This window comes from Squalius cephalus (assembly GCF_949319135.1).
Source record: "Squalius cephalus genome assembly, chromosome: 1".
Lineage (NCBI taxonomy): Eukaryota > Metazoa > Chordata > Actinopteri > Cypriniformes > Leuciscidae > Squalius > Squalius cephalus.
The window spans coordinates 4145669-4173293 of NC_137122.1; the positions used below are offsets into that span (position 1 = coordinate 4145669).

Consider the following 27625-nt stretch of genomic DNA (forward strand, 5'->3'; position numbering starts at 1 on the left):
ACTTTGGGTTGGGTTTTTTGTTGGTCCTAACAGATTCTGATGGTAATATCTGTCTTTTGGAGCCTCCTGTCCCAACAGAACCCCAGGCAGTTGTAAGTCACCTACTCAATACACCAGAAATTATGACAAATAGTGTTATAAAGTGCACTCAACCAAATGCTCATCTTCACATGACAATGAGGATAAAGAGTTTCTGTTGCCACAGAGAGGCCTATCTGTAGGCCTCTAAAGAAGTAATGTTAATATTATGTGTCTACACATCAAACAATCTACACATTCAGATTTCTTCACATTTTTATGTGGAGTAGCCTATCTAAGTTTAAATCTAAGTATAACCCCCTCCCCCTCCTAATGTTAGAACTACATTATATAACTCTAATCTACTACTGTATTTTCAGTTGCCAGTTAAGGAGTTATATAGACTTCATCTTATTAAAAAAAAAAAAAGAAAAACCAGCAGTAAAAATAGCAATATTTCATTTATTAATAAAAGATTAATTTTATTAATAAAAATGTACTGAAAGAATGAATGCGGTGTTCTAACACCGCTTCCTCTTTAAAAAAAGGGGAGGAGACCGAAAGAAACTCTGGGTTTACCGAATAAAACCTGCTCCCGACCAGGTTAGGTTCACAGAGTAAGTTACCATGGTAACTGACTCTGAGTATGTGTTACCTCTCTTTCAGAAACGGGCTTGACTTACTCTGCTTTCTCAGGTTTGACATACCTCCCATTCTGAAACAGAAAACTCAGAGTTTCCCTCATTTCAGGGTCAACATACTCAGAGTTTTCACTTAACCTCCTTTCTGAAACAGGCCCCAGATGTTCACCTAGATGTTTTAGTTATTTCTACATTTGCCGTATAGTATTGTCGATGGGTTCAATAACACATCCTGCAAAAGGGGGGCCTTGGCCAGAACCTAGTGGTATTTGGGTGGCCTTGTCATTTGGAAAGTTTGGGAACCCCTGCTTTAAGATATTTTAACTGCGCTTATTTCCGTCATTGGTATAAGTTGTAGTGGGTGGTAATAGACAAGAAATTTACAGTTTTCGACCATCTTGCTGACAACGTTTCTTTAGTCATTCGGCAGTCTTGCGGCTGAACCCCTGCAGAAAATCCAACTATAAACAACTACAAAATGGATTTTAATGGTGACTGAATGCGGTTCAAATAAGCTGTTGTCACACAGAGTTGGTAAAGGATCACTTGTAAGGTTTTTCTCCAGTGTGGATCCTCTCATGTCTTTTCAGATGTGCTGACAGACTGAATCTCTTGTCACAGTGTGAACACTTGTAAGGTTTTTCTCCAGTGTGAATTCTCTGGTGCCGTTTTAAACAGTCCGCTGTAGTAAAAGTCTTCTCACACTCAAAGCACATGTACTCTCTCACACCAGTGTGAGTTTTCTCATGTCTATGTAAATTGTGCAGCAGTGAAAAACTCTTTCCACACACAGAACATGAATGTGGCTTCTCCTTCGTATGAACTGCCAGGTGTTTCTTCAGATTTGATGCACAAAGAAATGTTTGGCCACATTGATTACATGTGAACGGCTTCTCTCCGGTGTGGATCCTCATGTGTTCTTTAAGGTGTGATGATCGACTGAAACTCTTCCCGCACTTATCACATGAGAACGGCTTCTCTCCAGTGTGGATCTTCATGTGAACATCAAGAGAATGTTTGTATGCGAAATTGTTTCCACATTGATGGCATACATGCGGCTTCTCTCCAGTGTGAACTCTCATGTGTAGCTTCAGGTGACTTTTAAAAGTAAAACTCTTTCCACACTGATCACATGTGTGCGGCTTCTCTCCAGTGTGGATCATCTCATGTGTTTTCAGATTTGTTGAGTGACTGAATCTCTTGTCACAGTGTGAACACTTGTAAGGTTTTTCTCCAGTGTGAATTCTCTGGTGCTGTTTTAAATTGTACGCTGTAGTAAAAGTCTTCTCACACTCAAAGCACATGTACTCTCTCACACCAGTGTGAGTTTTCTCATGTCCATGTAAATATTTCAGCAGTGAAAAACTCTTTCCACACACAGAACATGAATGCGGCTTCTCCTTCGTATGAACTGCCAGGTGTGTCTTCAGGGCTGATGCACAGAGAAATGTTTTGCTACATTGATCACATGTGAACGTCTTATCTCCGGTGTGGATCCTCATGTGAACAATAAGGGATGATGATTGACTGAAACTCTTCCCGCACTGATCACATGAGAACGGCTTCTCTCCAGTGTGGATCCTCATGTGTCGATTACGATTTGTTATGTGTGTGAAATGCTTTCCACATTGATCACATGAGAATGGCTTCTCTTTAGTGTGGATCCTCATGTGAATCTCAAGACTTTGTTTGCTTGAGAAACTGTTTCCACACTGAGTGCAGGTGAAAGATTTCTTGGCTCTTCTTTTCTTTAAAAATGTCTTTTTAGTCTTTGAGGGACTTTGAGGTTGGACATGATGTTCCTCCTTCACTTCACTCAGTTCTTCACTCTCCTCCTTCACTTCCCTCAGTTCTTCACTCTCCACCTTCACTTCACTCAGTTCTTCACTCTCCTCCGTCACTTCACTCAGTTCTTCACTCTCCTCCTTCACTTCCATCGGGTCTGACATGAAAGAAACAAATATTACATTTAATTTTCAGTACATCAAAATAATTCAAAGAGAGAAATATAAAGTGAAAGGACATGAAAGTGAGCCCTGATGTATTAGTAGAAAGTAGACAACTGTTATAAATGATTGTGATAATTTGATGCCTTTTTATAAATGTAATTATGATAAAATTATCATTAAATTGATTATATGTCCTTGAAACTTTCCATGAATGAGGTCAATTTATCTTCCAATTATAATTTTTAAAACATTATAGGCACGAATCCCATGTTTCTTTAGCAAGAACTATTAAATGTATTTGATCAATGACACAATTATCTAACACAATTATCTAACATGATATTAACATTAAAATATACAAAACTGCCATGTTTTGACACCAACTTTGAGATTGATATTTATTTTACTAAAAACCTTTTAATTATTAATGGTCGTTCACACTAGACTTTTCCTTAATAGACTTCCATTCATGCGCATGTGAAAGTGGGACACCAGAAACACAAGCTCAAGTGAATTACCCTGTGAGAAATAACAGAAGCGTTTAGCATTCAAGTGGAGTGGATTGTTTGTTTTTACATTTTGAATGATTATTATTTGTTATACGTTATATATATATGTTTGTAAAAAAGCTGCCGCAGAATGTGACGTCATTTCATGGCCGTTGCATCGTCTGTAGAAATATCACATGCTCAAAGTGTAGAGTGGCCGCGGCTTTAACTATTTTTAAATTAACATTTTTTTTATTATCTTTATCTGTGTCCTACATGTTTCTCTCAACCCTGTTACTCCTGACATGATTTTCCTCCTTTTAAAAACAGAGCATTTCTTAAAACTGTGACACACAGCAAGTGACATCATCTGTGCTCTTTCTACTGCATGATGGGAAGACAAGAAAATAATCCAATCCATTCACGTCTCAGTTTTTACACAAACTGTAGCACTGATTGTATTCATCAACACTGTTATCAAAGTTACTGTAAGAAGACTCTATAACTATGAATAACTTGTATGATATTTGACAAATACAACTTTATCAGTAACTTGGTGTTTACTGACTATTCTTAAAAAAATGATAATTTTGTAAACTGTTGAAAATGATTCTGGTAACGTTGTTGCAAATTGGAAACCAGATATAAAATAAATGTAAAATAAAACAGTTAAAACAGTATTTAGCCTGATCTGATGTTGACAATCAATATAAAAATGTCTAAAATCTCCCTTTACTGTCCATTTGTTGAAGAAAACCCAGAACATTCTGTACCATTTCATAGTTGAACTGTTTATCTAAATGTGATGAAGTGCTTGAATGTTTCTAACATGAATGTTCTTCAGCATCATGAATGAATGAAGAATAAACACCAACCTCTTTGTTCTTCAGGATCTTCAGTGTGTTTCATTCTGCAGGGTTCTGGATCACTCATGTTCTCACTGTCCTCTTTAATAAACTTTGCAGATTTCAGCTCTTCCTGATGCTTTCATGCTCTTCTTCACTTGCAGCTGATGGGAATTTACAGCATTTATTGCTGAATTACTGTGGGAGGAGCTTCACTGATGATGTGATTGCAGTGGGAGGAGCTTCACCGATGATGTGCAGAAGTGGAAAAAAAGATATTTTGTGGAAAAAAAGATATTCTTATTAAATAACATTTGAAAAACCTGTATAAACGAAACACCAAATAACAATATTACCTATGCAAATTATTAACAATATACCGAATTAAAATACATAAATAGCCAAAGCTAAAGGCTAACATTTCTGTTCCCTTTTTCCGAGGGAACTCGCGCTGCATCGATGACGCTTTGGGAAAACCCCACGTGATTACGTCTGAAGCACATATGTCAACTAGTCCAATGGAAATAATGAACGTCACGGACGGGTGACGTCATGACCAGGAAAGGATAAAAAGCACATCCGGTGCAACAGGCGCTATCTTTTGTGCCTCAGCAAAGCACTCTGTGTCAAAACTGTCTATTATATTTATTGTTTGTCTGTCACATCATTATCTAAAGTATGGCAAAACAGTTATTCAAGTCATGTGCTTCTCCTTGCCCTCGTTTCCTTACGGGTGGGGATACACACGATTTTTGTGTAATCTGTTTGGGAGTGGAGCATGCTATGTCAGCCTTTGAGGGAGCTGACTGTCAGTATTGTGAGCATGCTCCGCTCCCGCCCCGCATGCTCCGCTCCCGCCTGTCATTATTTGATGAAAGTGGCCAGGCTCGCAAACCTCAGGGTGCAGGACCCGCTGCTGCTGAGGCAGCACGGAGATTGCATACCTGGGGTTCGCAAATGGATCTCTCGGCGGGGTTGGAGACCAGGTGCATACATATTCAGACATAAGGGGACTGAGAGAACATGGTTATGGGTTGATGCCCCGGGCTGAGCAGAAGCTCGTGAGCTATCTGTCTCCTGGTTCCTGCGCGTTTTGCTCGTTTTTTTTTTTTTAGCAATGAAAATAAACACTAAATGCTCTGTTAATTTTGATCTTTCATTTTCGTGTAATACATCAATCGATCCTGTTCAGTTTCTATTTTTTTTCTGTATACTCACAATAAAAATAAAGTGTTTTGCTTTTTGACAAATAAAGAAAAATTAAGATGATGCGATTTCTGCCTTCTCTCTGTCAGTAAACAGAACCGTTTGAAACGCGTTCGAAAATGATCTATAACTCCGCGAAAATTCAGTCAAACAGGCAAACAGACCCACGGGCATAAAGCTTGAGATCCCATCTTTTAATTGAAGTAATTTATATAAAAAACAAATATTCTTAGTTTCTGTAATCTGTATACAAAGAGAGCGACTCCAGTCGAGCTCATTACGAGATGATTCACAGTAATTTGACCACTCCCCGGAGAGCGCGCGCTATTCAAATGCAAATTCTGAGAACCATTTCAGTCTGTGAAACGCCCCCACATCAGCTGTAAACAAAGCGCGTCGCGAGTGAGACATTATAGCCTTTATGGAGAAAAGTTTCCACAGTGCTGATGAGGAGAAATATCTCCTGATATGAGCAGCAGATCGCGCTGAGGAGTGAGGTAGGCTGTTTTCTTTTCTCAAGTGTGGAAAAACGTTATGGAATAACGTTAGTGTAGGCCTATAAACCGCAAAAAGATGAATCGCATTTCTATAATATGACTCGACTTTCTGTGAGATGAATGAAGGGTACATATTTGTAAAGAGTGTTTAGCCTAAATATGAATCGCGTGTCTGTGTGTGAAAGAATAAACTGCTTTGCCATAGCCTACTGAGATGAGTAAAAATCGACTGGAATATGTTCAAATAAAATGTATTTGTATAAGCAACGTAAATTAACATTTATATGCCCTGATATTTCAATAAAACAACGTTAGTCAGGCGTTAGTCACACTATTTTTGTCAAAAATAAAGTCATAGACTAAGATGTTAGATGTTCCAATGTTGGCTATATTCAAACTAATGAATACATATGATAAAATGTAGGCCTATAATCTTTTTTTTTCTTTCTTTTTTTTTTTTACAAAGAAAGAGTACACTTGAAATATTGTTGAAATTGTAATTATTGTTGTAATTGTAACATTTTTAATAAAATAGCTAAACATATTTACAAGATAGATGTAAGCGAAATGGTCAATATAAGTATTCTTCTAAATACATTGTCCTTGCATTGTGGCTCAGTCAGTGTCACACCTGAATGAATGGCTAATTATGCAGAGTCATTATGCAGAGTGGGTGGGACATCCCAGGTGTAAACTACTCCTTCACGCGCCCCTCGCATATTGGCTTTCCAAGCTAAACCTGTTTTACACCATTTAAATCAATGTATTATTTTTTGTGAAAGATAAAGCAAGACTATTTTCACATAATTTTGAAGCCAGTACTCAAAGGTACAACATCAATTAGACAAAAGTCTTGTGGACACATATTTAATATGTGTTTTGTGGTCTTAATTCAGCCACTTTCATTTTTATTTTTTCCAATAACCACGCATAAACATTATTCTCTTAAAAATACAAACATCTACATACACGTTGCCCGCATATTTTGGTAGCCCTGTTTGTGCTATATAGAGTGATTTTACACCTTTGCCATTAACATGTTTGTAAATAACTGAAAAAAGCAAAAATTTCAAGGCATGTCAGAACATCTCAAGGGCTCCAAAAACACCTTGGTCCCCAGAGGGTTAAGCATCGTCCCTGAAGGCTCCCATGCTGCCCACTAAACCTTTAAAAACTACATCTAATTTACTGGGCAAAGCTTATACTGCAGCAGGTCAAGCCGGAGCCTGTCTTCACACTATGGCAGTGCTTCAGGCTTATCAGGCAGACCTGTTGGGGATCTGGATAATAGTGAGGGAGTGGGTCCGACGAAATTCGAGAACTTTTTTTTCGGCTAAGAGCTTTTTTCCCTTTGCTCAGCTACTGTTCGGACGCTCTTGCTTACTGCTCCGCGCTTTGCTCTATCGCTTTTACATTTTATCTCCTATATTTTTATATTTTATTTCCTTTTATCACCTAATTTTAACTTCAGCAAACAGCACAGTGCTCAGACAACAAAGTTTGGATTACTACAAAAACGCAGAATTCTTTTACCCGACCAGCTTACATTCCGGGAAAGGAAAACAAAACTGCCTACATTCATACGGATAAGAGAAAATGCCTCTTCAGGTTCAAGAATCTACTTGCTGCACTAACTGCCACAGACTTTTACAAAGGATTGCAGTTCTCGAAACAAAGTTACTTACGGGACCATCAAACCAGACGGAGCACACAACAGAGCTTCGTCATGAACACCCCCAGCATATAGCCGGTGAGTCCCATGAAACTAGTGCTCCTCGACAGGTAGAGAAACAAGCCAATCGACTTACTAATCGATGGCACAAACAGGGAGCGAGACCAAAAGGCACTCGAGACATCAGATTGTCACGACCATCACATATTGCCGCAGTAGCATCCTCTACCCCAGATACAGCTCTGACAAGGATTGCAAACACCGGTCTTCTACCACCGCCTATACATCTTGAGAACAGATTTGAAGTGCTAATGAATGTAAATGAGGAATCCCCAAATGTGATGAATGTGATCGAACACAGACTGAATGGGCCAGTAGCTAACACTGATGCTAACTGGCGCTCAAGGTCGAGCAGACAGCGGCACTCAGCTCAGAGCGCAGCCGAGCCCAGGACTCTGATAGTGGGGGACTCCATAATTAGAAACATTAGCGGCAGGGATACAACTACATGCTGCCTTCCACAAGCAACAACTTCTGATATAAACAGGGAACTTCAGAACATTCTGATGAAACATAAGACTGCAAATCGACTCATCATTCATGTGGGGAAGAATGATATTCATAAAGAGCAGTCAGAACTCCTTAAGAAGGATTTCAATTAACTTTTTGAAACACTTAAAAGACTGAAAGTTCAAACATTCATCAGTGGACCACTCCCAGCAAGAGGAACAAACAGGTTTTCACGGCTGCTTGGGCTAAATACATGGCTGCAAAAAACCTGCAATATAAAAGGAGTAAACTTCATTGACAATTTCAATCTTTTCTGGAGTCAGAGACAACTGTTTCATCGGGATGGCCATCACCCAAACAAACTTGGTTCAAGAGTGTTAAAGGACAATTTCTACTTCTCCCTCAATCATCCTTCTGCAGTTTGTGCCAATCCACTCAATCTGAGCGGCACACACACACCTGGACACAGTATGAATGACCACGGGACTTCACTTCAGCAGCAAAATGGACATGCGGTTGACATATCACACAAGGACAATGATAACACCACTCCGCCACAACAACCTCTGCTCACGGACACAATCTCAGCTGAGCCCTGCCCACAGAGAGACATATCAGAACTGCTTGAAGTTTCAGCACCAGTTTCAACAGCCAGGGAAGCCAGGACAGCATATCACAGCCTCCTATAACACCAGAGCAACAGCCCCTTTCACCAGACACGCTATCCCTCTCTCCAGCCTCGCCTCTTCTGTGTTTCTCACAGAAAATGGAAGAACTGGTGTATGCTGGAACCAAACTATCCCACTCTTTTGCTGCAAGCCCCCAGATACCAACCAAAAAACGACAGGCACCATTACCACCCGCACCAAAGCCTGCGGGCCCAGCTCGCCCTCCCCCTCCTGTGAGAGCTCTTCGGCCTCTGCCACAACGCCAGGGCCCACACCCACCTCCATCTGCTCGAGGTGAACCAAAAACAACTGATACCAGCTCTCAGTGATGTGTTTTGGGTCCCCGCTCTGATAACAGTAACTTTCTCAAATGTTTACAGAACAAGCGGGAACCCAGTGTGCCTGTATCTTTCTCTATTGCTGTTTTATTACAAGATAGAAAATCTAAGGCCTTCAATAGCCGTGCAGCAAACCTAACTAATCTGGTGCCTATTACACGTCAAAGTAAGATTGATGTGGGGACAAAAAGTAAGACTGTTAAGTTAGCACTTTTAAACATTCGTTCACTTAAAAATAAATCACTTTTAGTCAACGATTTAATAACCACAAACAACCTGGATTTTATGCTTCTAAATGAAACCTGGCTAGAAGACAGCTTTAGTGCAACAATCCTCAATGAAGCAGCCCCTCCTAACTTTACTTTTATGAGTGTCTGCAGAGCTGTTAAGAGAGGTGGGGGTCTAGCTGCTCTTTTTAAAGATATCTATCAATGTAAGCAAATATCATTTGGGAATTACCCTTCTTTCGAATATCTGGGTATTGTGTTAAAAGGTGCTCCACGCATTTCACTTATCATTATTTACAGGCCTCCAAAATACTCTCCAGCCTTTGCTGAGGACTTTACAGAACGGTTATCAGCAATTACCTCAGAGTTTGACTGTTTTGCCATTGCTGGAGATTTTAACATCCACATAGATAGTGCAGAAAACAATATGGCAAAAGAAATCAAAAGTGTTTTAAAAACTTTTGATCTGACTCAGCATGTACATGGACCCACACACAATCGTGGACACACTCTAGATTTACTTATCAGTAAGGGTCTAAACATTTCATCGATTGTTATTAAGGATGTAGCACTGTCTGATCATTTCTGTATTTTCTTTGATATATTGATCTCTCCTGCCACTGAAGCTAGATCTGTGTCTGTCAAGAAGAGATGCTTAAATGAGAACACTAGTGTACTATTTATGAAGGCTATATCCTTAACACCAAGCATATCTGCAGACTCTGTTGATTTTCTCCTTGATTCTTTTAACTCAAAAGTTAAAGGTATAATTGATGATATTGCTCCTGTGAAAGTCAGGAAGAAGAGTGTCAGACAAAAAGCACCTTGGAGAAACTCAACAGCAGTGCAAACTATGAAAAGACAATGCAGAAAAGCAGAGCGCATGTGGCGGAAGACTAAACTTGTAGTCCATTATAACATCTACAAAGACAGCCTTCATGCTTTCAATATGGAACTAGGCAAAGCTAGACAGACTTTCTTCTCAAATATTATAAACAGCAATTTAAACAACACACGCACTCTTTTTGCTACTGTAGAGAGACTGACAAACCCCCCAAGCCAGATTCCCAGTGAAATGCTCTCAGAGAACAAGTGCAGTGAGTTTGCTTCTTTCTTCTCTGAGAAAATCAGTAATATCAGAAAGGTGATCAGCACATCCTTGAGTTGCACTGAGGTCAGACAGATCAAACCACCTGAGAAAGTAGTTACTATGTCTGATTTCAAAGAAATTGATGGCAAAATTTTGGAAGAAACTGTACAGCACCTTAAAACATCAACCTGCTCTCTTGACACACTTCCCACATCATTTTTCAAAAGTGTGTTAAACAGTTTAGAAGCAGATCTTCTAGAAGTGGTAAATGTCTCAGTTCTCTCTGGGAGTTTTCCAAACTCCCTGAAAACTGCAGTTGTCAAGCCCCTCCTGAAAAAGAGCAATCTGGATAAGACCATATTAAGCAACTATAGACCGATCTCAAATCTTCCTTTCATAGGAAAGATCATTGAAAAAGTTGTCTTCAATCAGCTGAACAAATTCTTAAGCTCGAATGGATCCTTTGACAATTTTCAATCTGGTTTCCGACCGCACCACAGCACAGAGACAGCGCTCATAAAGATAATAAACGATATTCGCTTAAATACTGATTCAGGCAAACTATCAGTGCTGGTGCTACTCGACCTCAGTGCTGCATTTGACACTGTCGATCATAACATACTTCTTGACAGGCTGGAAAACTGGGTGGGGCTTTCTGGGATAGTCCTAAAATGGTTCAGGTCATACTTAGATGGGAGAGGTTATTATGTGAGTATAGGAGACCATAAGTCTGAGTGGACATCCATGACATGCGGAGTCCCTCAAGGCTCAATTCTTGCGCCACTCCTGTTCAACCTGTATATGCTCCCAATGAGCCAAATAATGAGAAAGAACCAAATTGCTTACCACAGCTATGCAGACGACACACAGATCTACTTAGCCCTATCGCCTAACGACTACAGCCCCATTGACTCCCTGTGCCAATGCATTGATGAAGTCAAAAGTTGGATGTGTCAAAACTTTCTTCAGTAAAACATAGACAAAACTGAAGTCATTGCATTTGGAAACAAAGATGAAGTTCTCAAGGTGAATGCATACCTTCACTCTAGGGGTCAAACAACTAAAAATCAAGTCAGGAATCTTGGTGTGACACTAGAGTCAGACCTTAGTTTCAGTAGTCATGTCAAAGCAATAACTAAATCAGCATACTATCATCTGAAAAATATTGCAAGAATTAGATGCTTTGTTTCCAGACAAGACTTAGAGAAACTTGTGCATGCTTTCATCACCAGCAGGGTGGATTACTGTAACGGACTCCTCACTGGCCTTCCCAAAAAGACCATAAGACAGTTGCAGCTCATACAGAACGCTGCCGCCAGGATTCTGAGCAGAACTAGAAAATATGAACATATCACACCAGTCCTCAGGTCTTTACACTGGCTCCCAGTTAAATTTAGGATTGATTTTAAAGTATTATTACTGGTATATAAATCATTCAATGGCCTAGGACCTCAATACATTGCAGATATGCTCACTGAATATAAACCCAACAGATCACTCAGATCATTAGGATCATATCAGGTAGAAATACCAAGGGTTCACTCAAAGCATGGTGAATCTGCTTTTAGCTATTATGCCAGCCGCAGCTGGAACCAGCTTCCAGAGGAGATCAGATGTGCTCCTACTGTAGTCACATTCAAATCTAGACTCAAAACACATCTGTTTAGCTATGCATTTACTGAATGAGCACTGTGCCAATGTTCGTCCGACTGTTTGTACTGTACTGTATTTTATTTTTTTTATTTTTCTTAACTGTTATAATTATTCTTATTTCTTTTTATTATTTTAATTTCTTTTATGTAAAGCACTTTGAATTGCCATTGTGTATGAAATGTGCTATATAAATAAACTTGCCTTGCCTTGCCTAAGAGCCGACACTCTTAGCCGAAGTCTTCTAAGCCAAAGCCGGATTTGAGGACCGTTCTTATGGCTAAGAAGGCTTCGGCTCAGAAGCGGTCCTGACGCCACGTGCTTTAGCCCCAACCGGGGTGGAGCGGTGTTCACCTCAGTATACGGTGCCCGTTCTATTTCGGGGACCTCAGGGGACTGTTCTGCCAACCCCGCCACCCTTGATGCCTCGGGGAGCAGCAGTCTCCAGCTTTTGGCTCAGGATCAACTCGACGCTGCATCAGACTCGCTCCCTCTGAGGGGGGTTCAAAAACAGTCAGTTCGGTTGTTTCCTGCCAGTATGCTTCAGCTGTGCATACTCATATTCACCGAAATGCCTGTTACAGTAACACCAAAGCCCAGTCTCGAGAGACTGGTACCCTTAGTAGATTTTCTGACAGAATGGAAGTATCTGCTGAATAGATCTCCTTGGTTCCTGCTGATAATAGGGAATGGTTACAGAATCCAGTTTGGTTCTCCTCCACCTTGGTACAACGGGGTGCTACCCACGTTAGTACATCCCGAGCAGGCTCTGGTAATGGAGCAAGAAGTAGAGTCTCTATTAACAAATGGAGCAATAGAGCAGATGTACTCGCCCAATAGAGAATCAGGGTTTTACAGCAGCTACTTCATTGTTACGAAAAAGGATGGGGGGGGGGGGGGGGGTTGCATCCCATTTTAGATCTTTGTCTGTTGAATCGCGCAGTCGAGAAACTCAAGTTCAAGAGGCTCACACTCAAATCAGATCTGAGGACTGGTTTGTCAAGATAGATCTAAAAGATGCTTACGTCCATGTCTCCATCCTCCTTCGACACAGGAAGTTCCTGAGGTTTTCTTTCGGGGGGAAAGAATACCAATACCGGGTGCTTTCGTTCAGAAGAGTGTGCTTTCTCCACTACAGAGAACCATTTTCCTTGGTGTGGTATGGGATTCAGTCATGATGCGAGCCACACTATTGCCTGTTCGTGTTGCTACTATCCTCACAGCCACAAAAGAGTTGAAGCTAGGCCAGTCACGCACTGTGAAACAGTTTGAGAGACTGTTGGGCCTACTGTACATGAGACCCTTGCAGTGGTGGCTCAGGACCAGAGGGTTCTCCCTGAGGGGAAACCCACTTCGTACGATCAAGATCACGTGGCACATGATGGCAGTCTTCAATGCTTTGAGACATTTCCTTCCAGACCTGAGAGGCCATCATGTGCTTGTCCGTTCAGACAACACATTGGTTGTCTCTTACATAAATCGTCAGGGGTGGCGGTCTGCATTTGCGTCCACTCTGCAAACTGGTGCACCAGATCCTCCTGAGGTCCTTAGGGAAAATACTCTCTCTAAGGGCAGTGTATCGGGGGCAAAATATAGGAGCAGACACCCTGTCGAGGCAGGGGCTGAGGCCAGAGGACTGGAGACTCCACCCCAAGGTGGTGGAGCAAATACGGGAATTTTACGACCATGCAGAAGTGGATTTGTTTCCGTCTCAATACACAACGCTCTGTCAACTATGGTTTTCCCTCACTCACCTGAGGGGGCATAACTCATAGCGATTGGTCTCTCAACTGAGGTTGTTGAGACCATCCTAAGCTCCAGAGCTCCAGCTACGAGGAAATTATATGCACTAAAGTGGAGAGTTTTTACTTCCTGGTGCCACCAGCATCAGCGGGATCCAGTTTACTGTTCTGTAAACACAGTACTTGAGTTTCTGCAAGATCGCTTTGCATCAGGTTTATGTCCTTCCACCTTAAAGGTCTACGTGGCGGCCATTGCGGCTTTCCACGCCCCGGAGGGTGGCACATTTTTGGGTCAAGACCCCCTGGTCATACGTTTCCTTCGTGGCACCTTGAGGTTGAGGCCAGCAACTCGCACTAGGGTGCTGGCTTGGGACCTGGCAATAGTTTTGGAAGGCCTGTCAGGGGACTCCATTCAAGCCCCTAGATTCACTCTCAGAAAAATTTCTGACTTTCAAGACCATCTTTCTTCTTGCTATTTCGTCCCTCAAAAGAGTCGGAGACCTTCAGACCTTCAGGCCCTTTCGGTTTCTCCCACCTGCCTTGAGTTTGCACCCAGGATTGTCAAGGCATACTTATACCCTAAGCAGGGATACGTCCCTAAGGTGCTGACCAATATTCCGAGGCCTATTGTGCTGCAGGCTTTCTGTCCTCCTCAGTTTGCTTCTTCGGACCAGGAAAAACTGAATCTCTTGTGTCCAGTGTGAGCACTGGATACTTATGTCCACAGGGCTGGCCCATGGAGAAAATCAGATCAGTTGTTTGTCTGCTTTGGATCACCTAAGAAGGGTCTTCCAGCCTCCAAGCAGACAATCAGCAAGTGGATAGTTGAGGCTATCTCTCTTGCCTATGAGTCCTCTGGCCAGCCGTGCCCTTTGGTGGTCAGAGCTCATTCTACTAGGAGTATGGCGGCTTCTAAAGCCTTGTTATCAGGGGTTTCCCTTCAAGAGGTTTGTGATACGGTGGGTTGGTTCTCGCCGCTCACATTTGTGAGATTTTATAGCGTTGACCTGGACGCTGCCCCAGGGTCTCTGGTGCTTCTTACATAGATTGCCAACAGTTTTACATACAGGCAATTGTAAATATGGCGTATTGGGTATTCTTGTTCCCAAAGCGTCATTGACGCAGCGCGAGTTCCCTCGAAAGGGAACATCTCAGGTTACGACTGTAACCCTATTTCCCTGAGAAGGGAACGAGACGCTGCATCGCCCTGCCCTACTTCCTGCATCCCTATGATCGACTTTGCTTCGGCTCTCGAAACTAGCGCCGGTTGCACAGGATGTGCTTTTATCCTTTCCTGTTCATGATGTCACCCGCCTGTGAAGTTCGTTCTTTCCAATGAACTAGTTGACATACGTGCTTCAGTCGTAATTACGCAGGGGCGTTCCCAAAGCATCAACGCAGCGTCTCGTTCCCTTCTTAGGGAACTAGGGTTACAGTCGTAACCTGAGACATTTTCTTTGTAACAAAATACTGTTGAAAAACAAACAGAACCAAACTACAATGTGGAGATGATTCGAGCATTGGGGTGGGAATCTCTAGGCACCTCACAATTCGATTACGATTTAGAGGGCTACAATGCGATGATAAAACGGTTATCGATGCATCTTTTTTTTCCACTGTGTGACTACTTGGTACTTTTAAAGCAAAGTATAATGATCCATTATGAATTTACTTCCAATATATTTTATTAATTAAACAAATGGAAGTGATTTGGTAATAAATATAGCGATAGAGTTTGTTTTTCTTTTTCCGAGTTGGGTGGAAGCTTTTAAGGTTGTCCTGGTTTCCACCTCAGCACTGTTTGATCTGACGTGTGGCCGAATTTGAATGCTTCCAATTAGATCTCGCTGCGATGTTATTAATTCTGCGGTGAATTCAAACGCTTTCTCACTGGATCTCCCAGCGCTGTGTAATAACAGTGTCGTGTGATTGAGAGCGGCCCATGAATAAACCTGTTTTGAGCTCAACTCAATCGAATAGCGCAAAAAAAAAAAGATTAGTGCAGTTTCGTTTCACTTTCGTTTTGTCTGATGTTTCTCGTATGTAACAGAAGATTGTAATGCAGAGGGTGCCAGTCTGATTCCACATCTCAAGCGCAGGCATAACGCTTGCCACAAATAACCGGCAAAAGTAATGATTATGCATGAGACATTTTAATTGTTTATTAATAAACTAGTGATTTCTGTCAGTGTCGGCAGCAAACAAAGTTGGTGATGCTGACTCGCCATCCTCGCAGTACTTAGTGCACGCACCTATAGAGAAATGCACACTTCATACGAATTAGCCTACATAAGCAGAGAGTAGCCCAGTTCTTTTCGTTTTGAACTGTTTTGTTTAAAAGTTTAAAAAGCTGTTTAAAAGCTTTCTATATACATTTCTCAGGTCTGTGAGGCAAGTATAGCCTATACCAGTGGTTCTCAACTCCAGTCCTCGGGACCCGTTGCTCTGCACATTTTGTATGTCTCTCTTATCTGACACACTCAGTTCAGTTCATGGAGTCTCTCTTAACGAGCTGATTATCTGATTCAGGTGTGTTAAATAAGGGAGACATACAAAATGTGCAGAGCAGCGGGTCCCGAGGACTGGAGTTGAGAACCACTGGCCTATACGCTGAGTTTCTGTTCATTTACGAGGCGAGCTCCAGTTCACGCACCGGCGCCTCCGTGTCCTGATTATATTGTCTGCTATATTCTTCTTATTTATTAAACCCAGGCAATTGGTTGATGAAACATTTATTAAATTAAGATACCATTTATAAAAAAACGAAATTCACTTTAACGAAATGCTTTCTACAAATCAAAACTTAAGTGGTCAAAATCATGTCTGACCCACTCCATATGTCTCCCAATATATTGGGCATCTTATGATCCTATCTTACTCATCTTATACGGTTTCCGTTTTCATATAATCAACATGGATGAAATAAAAAAAATAACATTATGCTATTTAAACATAAATATGAAATGTATGTTTAAGTTTTGTAGTAATACCCAGCGATCTTCAAATATTATTTTTGCTTAAAATTCCCCTCCCTAATATGTATTTCAATGCTTTACGGGCTTTAGTGTGTTGTTTCTTTGACAAAATTGCTTTAAAAAAAGCAAGTCAATAACGAAATGGACGTTTGAGCCTCGTTTATTATTATTATTTTTTTCAAAAACACCCCCTAACCGCCGCCGGTATTGGTCAATTTCCACCGTGGTGGTAAAAAACTGCCACTTTACAGCCCTAGATAGCACTGGATCTAGATGGGAAGAATAACTCTGAGTGTTGGAAGGGGTGTGTCGCGATTTTGCCTTCTCACACCGCGACACAGGTTCGTGGATCTTAGTGTTGCGATTTCAGTTTCATGTCGCATATCGCCACAGCCCTAATCAACACTCATTCAACAAGCCATTCAGAATCACCAGCAGATCAACTCACTTATAAGCGTGCGTCTGCGTGCTGCTCGACCACAAAACATGTAGCGAGCGTGCCGGAGTTATTTTTGGGACCATTTTACACCTTTTTCATGACTATAAGTTTGTGTGTGCATTCGCAGCCTTTTGTTCTGTGCAAATGTGAGTTGTAATATTGTGTTTATTTTGTGTAGGCCTATCTATATCTGATTTATCTCATAAAGCAGTGTTTCCCAAACTTCTAACAGGCATGTACCCCCTGAGACATTATAGATCTTCCGGAGTACCCCCAACACCACCAATTGTTAACAATTTTTTTTTTTTTTTTTTTTTATATTTATTTTTATCAATTTTGTCGAGAATAGTGAATAGAGTCATAAACATATGATACAAATCTAATCAAAAGTCAACATACGATACAAATAGGGCTGTGGCGGTGGCAGTTTTTTACCACCGCGGTAGTAATGGACCCAAATACCGGCGGTGTTGCGGTGGTCGGGGGGTTGTTTTGAAATAAATAAAAAAACAAAACAAAGAAACAACACAATAAAGCCTGTAAAGCATTGAAATAAATATCAGTAAATACTGGTAACTTGCATAATATAATAAAGTTGAATCTATTTAAAAATAAATAAATAAATAAAAACTTTCGTTAAATTTTCCACACAAAGACGCGTGATACAGCCTACCGCTCTGCTCTTTGAGAGGGATGTGGGACACGAGCAGGAAAGAGACCATCAATCTATTTTCTGATATCTTCATGTTTTCTACTTGTAAAAGGTATGAAGAGCGAATTCTATCTTCCACAAGGGCATTTAGCCACTGATATGGCATTTTAGGCTATGTTTGCTCGCTGCCAGAGAAAGCCAAACTAAAATCACCCGCACGTGTGAAACGCGCTTTACAAATGAACTTGACGCGCCTTACCAATTATCATATGTCTAATAACAAGCACAAACTGTGTTAAAAAGAATTTGACATACAAGTAAAAATGTAGGCTATCTGTCCTAACACAGTAAAGAATACGAAAATAATCGACCTAAAAGCGAACAAAGGAAGAAACGTTTATAATCCCCTTTGGAAATGGGTGAGACGCGAGTGAAGATATGGGAAAAGAAACAAGAGATTCCATGCAGGGATGAGTCATGATTTTTGAATATTCGATTGGTTGATTTAATTATAGAATATCTAATGTTCTAATGTCTGTTGTGCGATCATTCTTTAAAATAAAATCTCCATGTTCTGGTGCTGATGCGGTGGTGACGAGTTCATGTAACCAGAGGGTGACGCTGCCAATAACGCACATAACAGCTGTCACAAAGAGCCGGCAAAAGTAATGAATGTGTCAAATATAGCAATGAGACATTTGAATAGTTTATTAATAAAGTGTTTGTTTTTTTGTGTCAGTGTTAGTTGTTGACGATGCTGACTCGTCATCTTCGCAGTGAACGCGCCTATAGAGAGAAATGCGGATTACACGCATATGCTAGTCGGTTTATTTTCGTTTTGAATTGTTTTGTTTAAAAGTAGACGGTTCAAGCTCTCTATAAGAAATAACTAATGGAATATTTTTAAATTCGATAATAATCGGATGACCAGATTGCAAACCAGAATTCAAATCCGAAAAAGCTTAAGTTTATTGGCTCACGCACAACTCTCTCATTCGTCATGAATTCAAACTTTTCCATGGCTGCGATTTAACATTTAATTGCTAACCTATTATTTATTTTGTAAACAAAGCTTTGTGTGTCATAATATTAATGTAAAACAGCATTCTTTTTTTTTTTGGCAAACCACCACCAGTACTACTCAGCCACCGCGGTGGCGCTTTACAACCACGTACCGCGGTGGTGCGGTTGTCAAGATTACCGGCAATTTGCGTACCCCCTGAAATCAGTCCACGTACCCCTGGGGGTACGCGTACCCCAGTTTGACAACCGTGGTCATAAAGGATGCATTTGGTTAAGAATTAATGTAGTAAAGTGTACGGTGATCCTTTTTAGTTTCAGTGTGCGCAGCTCAAACGGCAATGCACGACTAATAATGACTATTGGACTGTCATAATATTCACTTAAGTTCACTTGTGCATTCGCTTCATTTTGTGCAGATATAATTTGCAATATTATGTTTATTAGGTATATCTGATTAATCTCATATAGGATGCGTTTCTTTGAGCGTGAACTCTCCACTTTAGGACCGTCATATTACATTACATGAGAACACTATTTATTAAATCGTTGTGAATTCTTTGGGTTTAGTTGCCATTTTCAGCATGTTGTTCCAGGAAGAGGACGTCCACAACAGTCACATATTCTGACAAGCACGCATCTGAGGCGTTGGTGACACTTTTCATTAGTCATTATATTTGATTATTAAATAATTAATTTAATTAAATGATCAACCTCATCGAAACATTTTACAATCCTACTAGCCCTTTATTTAGATTAAAAACCCTCTCATTCATTTGGTGAGGAAGCGTTTTGTGTATTTGCTAAGGCTGAACGATTAATTGCATTTGCGATAATATCACGATATGACGAAATGCGAGTTTTTAACCACAAAGCTGCGATTACAGTCTGGTCACGTGGCACGCGAGAGTAAACCAGTCTGTATTACAGATGAAGCATCAACTTGGCACGCTACGCATATAGGCCTGGCTACAGGAAATAACAGTTTATGTTTAATTTATGTGATATTGTGTTATAGATTCTCTCCAACGATTCTGTATCGATTAAGATCATTTCAGATTTATGTCTGAGCTTAGTTTTAAACACAGATACGTGATGTTACTTTTGTAGTGCGCGGTCTCGCCCGCCGGTATTTTACTTACAAATGCTCTAAGAAGGCATCATATGTCTTGGAATGCAGTTGACTTATATATTAAAAATATGAAAATCACCGACAGAAGCTGCTTTCAATTTCAAATACTTGCGCGTGCTTTGCGAAGAGCGTTTGAGCATGCGGCTGTGAGTGACTCCGTCTACGTGGTTAAATGTACTTGCATCTCAAAATGCTTTTATGACGCAAAATTAATGAGACACAGTCAGTTATATCTTAAGTTATTAAACAGACAGGACAAACCACATCTTATAATTGCAAAAGAGATGAAAACATTGAAATAGCCTACTCTTAAATCCTGAAAGCACTCTTTGTTTATTGCTTCTAATATTTTTTTCCCCTCTTTGTTTTTTGTTTTGAACCTATATTTGTTAAAGGGGTCGTGACATGTGATTTTTTATTTTATTATTATGGTCCCCTAGGTGCATTTATAGTATTACTATAGTTTTTATAACAAAAAACTTTTAAAATGTATTGATTTATGACCTTTTCCCAATCTGTTTCTCAACCTCTGATTCAAACAGTCTGTTTTGGGTGTGTTTCCCCTTTAAGAGTTCAGTGTTAACGCCCACTCTTATGATTGGCACACGTCAGTGCCCAAGTATCAATTATCAACCCCCCCAGCCAGAACATTTGCGGATTTAGCGTAACTGTTTAGTAGAGGCTGATGCTCGAGAAGCGATGGCTTTTGCAATGATAAAACCTTATATGTTTGAGCCGGAATCAGACGAGGAATCAGAGGAAAATGAACCATCACCACAACAACGAAGACTGGATCAGCCCGTGTCCACATGGAAAGTGAAACTGTTTTGAATTAATAAAATTGTGACCCAAGACACTTGAAAACGGATTATTGTTGCATAATTATCCTATATAGCTTACTTTGCTAACAGTTTAACATTATATATCTAATTTCGATGAAATTATATATTTCATATTTGCCACATTTGTGATCGTGGACCACAAAACCAGTCTTATGGGTATTTTTTTTTTAATTGAGATTTATACATAATCTGAAAGCTGAATACATAATCTTTCCATTGATGTTTGGTTTGTTAGAATAGGATAATATTTGGCTGAGATACAACTATTTGAAAATCTGGAATCTGAGGGTAGAGAAAAATCGAAATATTGAGAAAATCGCCTTTAAAGTTGTTCATTTCTATTGGCGATTGTACTGTATCCATTCACAAAAATAAATGTTTTATATATTTAAAGTGGTAAATTTACAAAATATCTTCATGGAACATGATTTTTACTTACTATCCTAATGATTTTTGGCATAAAAGAAAAATCTATCATTTTGACCCATAGGCTACAATGTTTTGTTGGCTATTGCCACAAATATACCCGTGCAACATAAGACTGGTTTTGTGATCCAGGGTCACATTTGAAGATGCAGCATTGGTAAGTCAACATTTTTAATTTTCTATCACATGTAGGCCTACTAGAAATGCAACATATTTTCAAGATTCTATTATACAAATGTGTTTATATTAACCAGTGATAAAAAGTAATATCGTAAATACCCTTAAAATGACTATTCAGTCTTGTGCTGAAAAAAAGGTGTCATATCAAATACATTTATGTTTGCTTTAAACATTCACAGGTGCACTTGTGGCAATTGTGGTGCAATGCCCACTGAGCAAGAACATAAATGCTGCATGGAGACTCCTGAAGTATGTGCACATAATAAAAGACAAATAATAAGAGTTATGTTTATCTGCATGTTTGAGTATTACATGTCATACATGTTGTACTACAATTGTAAACTCAATAGCCTTGTCAATAGGTTGTCAGAAGAATTAACCAGGCACCAGTACCACCTACCTGTATGATTCATCACCCGGGACTTGAACCTGTTTGCCTAAATTTGTATTCTTTACAGAATGCAAATAACATTTACAGGGCAGACTACGGTCCGTTAAGACTCAGAGGGTTACACCAGTAAGAAAACTGACATACACAATTGTTTTATGTTAATATGGATTACAAATTTTTATTTTAACAAAATGTATATTCAAATAACAATAGTTTTGACATATATATATATATATATATATATATATACAGACACAAAACACTTTCCAAAACACCTTTCAAATGTATAATTTGAAATGTCTTTTGTCTGTTTCCATCAGGCGCTACAGGCATTTGGCTTACAGAAGCTTTGTCAGTTGGTGCTGGGGCTATCTAGGCAGACAGATCAGAGTTGTAATACCGTCATGCGTTGTCCTGTATATAAGGCAAAAATTCCCAGATGCAGAAGGCAGCTATGTCGGATTCAAACTGCCCCTTGACTAAACCTCGACACATGTTTAGCAATGGCCTCCTCAAATGAAGGTCTGTCATACTGTGTGCATAGACTGTCAGGCACTGTAATTTTATGCAGCTCCTCCATGTAGGGAAAAGGATCTGGCAGAACCTTTTCAAAAAGCAGTGTCATCAGTTCGTAGACGTAGCCTGGAATTTTTTTTTGACAATACTGTAAATTAAGGTCTATACACTTTGTCTGTATTGTATTTTTTTTGTATTTTTTTTTGTAAATTACTAATTAAAACATCTATTCAAACTTACAGTACGTTGGGTTTGATGTCACTGGTTTTGTGGTGTACAATCCTTTTTTAGCCTTGGGGAACAAAAGCCTGTACATTGGCTTTCCAGATGATGTAGTAGCCTTTGGACGGTTTGCATTTTCATTGAAATGCATGCCAGCCAAATACAACCTAAAACAGAAGAAAAAAAAAAAAATGTAGTTACAAAAAAGTCGGAGTGACACAGTGTTATTATTTATTCAAGAAAATATTAAATAATAAGACATGACAAAGCATTCGAAATTTTATAACTGCTTTTAAAATTATTTTATAGCTTATGCTAGGCTTCCTCTATTACATACAATTATGAAATAATAGTACTTTATGGTTCATTAAATGTCAAGAAGATGATTCTATACAACTTTACATTGCATACCTGCACAGCATTCCAATAAAAGGAAATACCACACTTTTGGGGGCAAAGCGTAAAATAACACTGTGAAAGGCCTCCAAGGATGATGTCTGGAAGTGAGGGCTGAGCTTTGCTACATCTTTGAGGACTCTGTTGTTAGTCAGCACCTTTTCGACTCTGTAAACTGGTTTTGAACCTGGAATAGTAGTATGTATTAATTTGTGTGTACGATAATGAAAACAGTATTAGCACTGTGGGACACAGATGAACAACAGTCAGCCACTTTGATCGGTAATAATATGAAATATTATGCACTCGCCAGGTTTGAAGTGTTTACTGCTGCCCTTTGACACTCGATCTGAATGTTCACATTGTGGGAATAATGGATCATCATGGATGTGAACATCCTGAATGTGATTGATGAGGGACTTCCACTTGGCTACCTTCTCTGGTCCTGAAGTAGAGGATGCTGCAGTCCAATAGAGATGGTTCCTTATGCTGTGCTGCCACTTTTTCACTATTGAACAGTCCTTGTCTCTGGCAATTTGCTCTAACTTCTTTGACAACCCTAATCAATTGTAATACCAAAAAGAAATATAGTTTATGTAATTTAAAAAAAACGACCTATTTATTAACATGAGATGTTTTTATTTTCAGAATCTGTAATAAGTACAGTTATAACCACAAGACAACAAAACTCAAACGTACCTTTCTCCAAATGCCAGACATCATAGTACTGTGTGACGTTTCGTTCTTTCAGAAACTTTTGAATCTGGGGATGTCGGTCTGTCACAATGCAGTCTAGCCTTACACCACATTCCTCCAGCCATTCCAGGCTTCGTTTTAAGCCTTCTTTCTCCATGTGGTAGCTACCACCGACCTCATTACTCTGTGAAAAAATAGTTATCAGGACAGTGAAAGTCAGTTATTTAATTCCTTTAAAACAATAATCATATCCGACTACATCTTTGAAGTATAAAAGGTTTATTATAAATAGCAATTGTAATTTATAATACAATTTTAATTTAAAATTGTTTAATTTGAAACTGGAATGGCATACTCTTTTGCCACTTTTTTCTGGTAATTTTGTGTGCATTGACATGATGTGATCTTTGCATTGTCTCACCTGCACTAGCTGGATGTCTATTATGAGGTTCTTTTAAAGATCCATCGTGGTGTAGCTCCCATACTTGGCTGAATGGCCTAAAATGTCACAATACAAATAATATTATATCAAATAGTTTACACAGGAACAAATTATTAAGACTGCAGAAGAACTTGCATCACCAAGCATGACTCTTTACCTGGTGAATCAGCTCTCATATCGCCACCAATTATCACCATGTCCGCCTCACAGAGATCCTTCACTAAATCCACCTGTTCCTTCTTCCACTTATATATTATTAGTGGTTCCAGGTACATGCTGGCATGCCTTCTGAAGGTTCTGTATTTGAACATCTTCAAATGCATTGACTGAAATACCTTCAAAAGGAAAAAAAATAATTATGCATTATACGTTTAAACTATTATAAACAGGAAAAAAAACAATACACCCCACAAACCTTTTTCATCTGGAAGAATGAAGCTCCTGAGAAGTACAGCGCAGCAGACAGCTGGAGGTTACCAACAGGGGTACTGCCAACACAGGGTTGGCTCTCCCACTGTCTGAAGTACTCACAATGTGGGCAAAGTTGATCAATGGCCAAAAAAGTCCCATTGCTACGAGACCGAATATTGCAGGCTCTTGAACATACTGGACAGGTCTCAAACAGTTCAAGTAGACAGTTTTCAAACACAATATATTTTGTGTCTTCATGAGAGGCTTTGGATGTGTACATGCTATCACAAGAAAAAATTAATAACAAAATTAATGTAATTTGTGTATTTTTTTTTTTCAACATAATCAATTTTACGAGACAATAAAACATACAGTTCACATAAATGTATGCTAAACTTAACATGATTAAGACAAAAACTTACGAATGCTTTGATGGTTCAGTCACACTGGTGACAGACTGAGCAGGGTCATATGTTACGTCCTGAGTGTCACAGACTTCTTCAAAAGACACACTTTCTTCAACCTCCAATTCAAAGCGACGCCTTTTGGCAGGCCTTTCATCTTTTAAAGGAGTTGAAGTAAAAGGCTGTGAAGTAGTCCAGGGTATGGCGACATCACCACTTGAAAGATTTGAGGACGGCTCTGTTTGTGTTTCTATAACGTTAGAAAATACAATGTGAAGTTTTATTATATCAATTGTAATTGCATTTTTATAAAAATATGGATGGAAAAATATGGACAATAAAGCTTTTAAGCTTCTTAAAAATGGAATTAGGATGACACAAGTTAGGATTTTATAAATAATACCTTTGCTACGATACTTGGGTCTCATGGTTCGAAACGACAGCTGTGTGCCCACAGATGTAACGTTATGAGTGGGTTGGTCAGTTTGACAGCCAACATCTTTTGTAATGGGGCCTGAACATGACGGCCTCTGAAAACAATATGCAAGTAAACTAAGTAAAAACACTGTGATTATTCGTAATGAATGAAATTGCCTTTTAAAAAGTAGTTTAAAGTTTTAAATACATTACTTACAGTTTGCGTCGTCGTTGCAGTTGAGCCCAGAATAGTCGGCACGGCCTTATCTTTGAGCAACAGTTTTCTGGCAAAGCCAGCATCATATTGGGATTTGTTTTCAAAACAGTCATCCTTAAAATGTATAGAACAAACGCTTAAATTAACACTCGAGTGACTGGGACGTCCGCAAAAAATAAAGTCCATCCATTTTTCCCTGACGTCTGGATCTTTCGGCAGCGAATTCAAAGATGTTGTTTGTCCACAGCCAGGAACAGCACATCTGCGTGGCATTGTAATTTTCCTGTACACAGACCCACTCGCTGCACGTCGCCTGAACACACTTGAGACACGCGGCGCGACAACGACACGATTGGCGTTGTTGTCTTTACGCTGGAAGCGTAGTTGTCTACGCTGGAGGCGGTCATATGCAAACGACTGCTACGTCACTTCGTACCGTGACGTCACTTCATACCATGGATCCAGAATAAGCTGTATTTAGAGCTTGATTAAATAAATGGTTCGTTTATAATGGAGAGGACGTCTTAAGCTATGAAACTTGCAGGACGTTTTAATGGTACAAAGACCTCTTATATACCAAAAGATCAAGGCAAATTTGGTTTCTCATGTCACAACCCCTTTAAAATTATTAACATGTAATTGTATTAATTTAGTTTTTTAATGTGTAATTATTATAAGTAGGCCTACTTATAATTATGTAATTAAATATTTTAAGTTTTATTAATAAGATCAATAAAAGAACAAAATGTAATCGGCTCATGAGGTGCCTAAAGATTCCCTTCCCTATTTTACAATGATTTATTGCTTGTTTTGGTTGAATAATACAAAAGATAAAGAGCTTAAAAAAATCTCATATTAAATCGCAATCGCTATATTGGTAAAACTAAATCGCAATTAGATTATTTTCCAAAATTGTTCAGCCCTAGTATTTGCACAACCTGTCATGCTATTGGCCATATGCCACTGCAGCAGACTCATATTGCAGTGTTAAGGCTAACGATTAATCTATTAATTGATCGTTAATTTAAACGACGATCGATCAATGGGAATTTGTGAAAATTGACATCCCTAAATGATCTTCATCTTCATCAACCACTACAGATAAATAATCTAAAATCTAATCTTATCTAATCTTAAAATTTAGTTTGATATTATTATTCAGTAATCACTATAAGTTAGATCATTATAATAACATTTTATATGTGCAGAAACTGAAAATTATTATAAAACTTTTGAAAATAAAGAGCACCACAGAGCAATATTGTTCCAAGAGTAAAACGCTATTCTTATAAGTAGGCTATGCTATTGGTTTAATGTCTCACGCGGCTCATTATAGGCTGTAAAGTATGTAAAAGTAAAGTAAAATAATGTAAAGCATTTAGCAGATCTGTTCCAGTATGACACTTGAGATCGATATCCATTCATTCCCTTCACTGATCTTAATCTTTGACTTTTGACTTGACGAGACAATCACACAAACGAACACAAACTCGCTCAGGTCTGAATGAACTCCACATATTCTCCTCATGCTCGCTGCTGCTGCACTAAATGTTTATTTCAGAAGGAAGACGCCAGAAAAGACGCACAAGTATCGCTGTGATCGATGAAAACAATACAGAAATGAGTCTGTCGCTTAATCAAACTGTTTAAAGTGTGTGTGATGGTTGAGTAAATATGAGAAATACCGTGAACTGCTCTCCTCGCCTCACAAGACTGGACGCTGAAAAACACAATGAAGGAGGAGACGGCGCGAGCCTGCAGCTACAGTCCCGTGCTGGGTTCCAGTCCAAAATTGTCATGCCCTTCACTCGCTAACTTCCCTTCGTCTCGTTCACTCGGATGTACGTCATTGCGAGTGCCCACTACTGGCGGAAACTGCAATGGTTTGAACTGGAACATCCTAAGCCCTTGATCACTTGGAATCAGCTGTGGAGTTAATTTATTATTTACATTTTGTTCCCTTTAAGAATTTGTTTAATGCAGCATCCAAATGTTTATAGGTGTGTTTGGGTTGTTTTAAATTGAAAAAAATATATAATTAATATATCATAGAGTTGTCTGTTGTGGTGGTGATTAGACGAGATCTGTGGTGACGTCACAATCGTACTGCATTGTGGGACATATAGGTGCCTGAAGTGTACATTTGAAGTAGACTCGCTCCCTCGGTCAAAATCGAGGGAACGAGGGTCTGTCCATATAAACTTCCCTCGTCCACTTCACGAAGTGGAACGCACTTCAAAATGGCGGCAGGGATTCCCCCGAGGGGAAGTGCTTAGGGAAGTTCGCAAGTGCGTGGGTGCTTCTCA

At 39.5% G+C, this 27625-nt stretch overlaps 4 protein-coding genes across 5 annotated transcripts in view; 2 read left to right on the forward strand and 2 right to left on the reverse strand.

Moving 5' to 3' along the window:
- On the reverse strand, window positions 1-27176 carry LOC307156194 (uncharacterized protein). Its single transcript, XM_079867434.1, has 3 exons — window positions 27005-27176; window positions 3972-4183; window positions 1-2601 (listed from the first exon to the last, which is right to left on the reverse strand). Exons 2-3 carry the CDS (start codon window positions 4027-4029, stop codon window positions 1202-1204), a joined length of 1458 nt encoding a protein of 485 aa, XP_079723560.1. The 5' UTR covers window positions 4030-4183; window positions 27005-27176; the 3' UTR covers window positions 1-1201.
- The window catches only part of LOC307156058 (uncharacterized protein), a 488898-nt gene that overhangs the window by 235254 nt on the left and 226019 nt on the right, over window positions 1-27625 (forward strand). The window lies entirely within an intron of this gene.
- LOC307156367 (uncharacterized protein) overlaps window positions 1-27625 on the forward strand; it is a 1306365-nt gene that overhangs the window by 227588 nt on the left and 1051152 nt on the right. The window lies entirely within an intron of this gene.
- Window positions 22320-27164, reverse strand: LOC307156479 (uncharacterized protein). The gene is made up of 7 exons (XM_079867861.1): window positions 25089-27164; window positions 24704-24935; window positions 24286-24562; window positions 24028-24205; window positions 23850-23926; window positions 23432-23612; window positions 22320-23291 (listed from the first exon to the last, which is right to left on the reverse strand). Exons 1-5 carry the CDS (start codon window positions 25111-25113, stop codon window positions 23883-23885), a joined length of 756 nt encoding a protein of 251 aa, XP_079723987.1. The 5' UTR covers window positions 25114-27164; the 3' UTR covers window positions 22320-23291; window positions 23432-23612; window positions 23850-23882.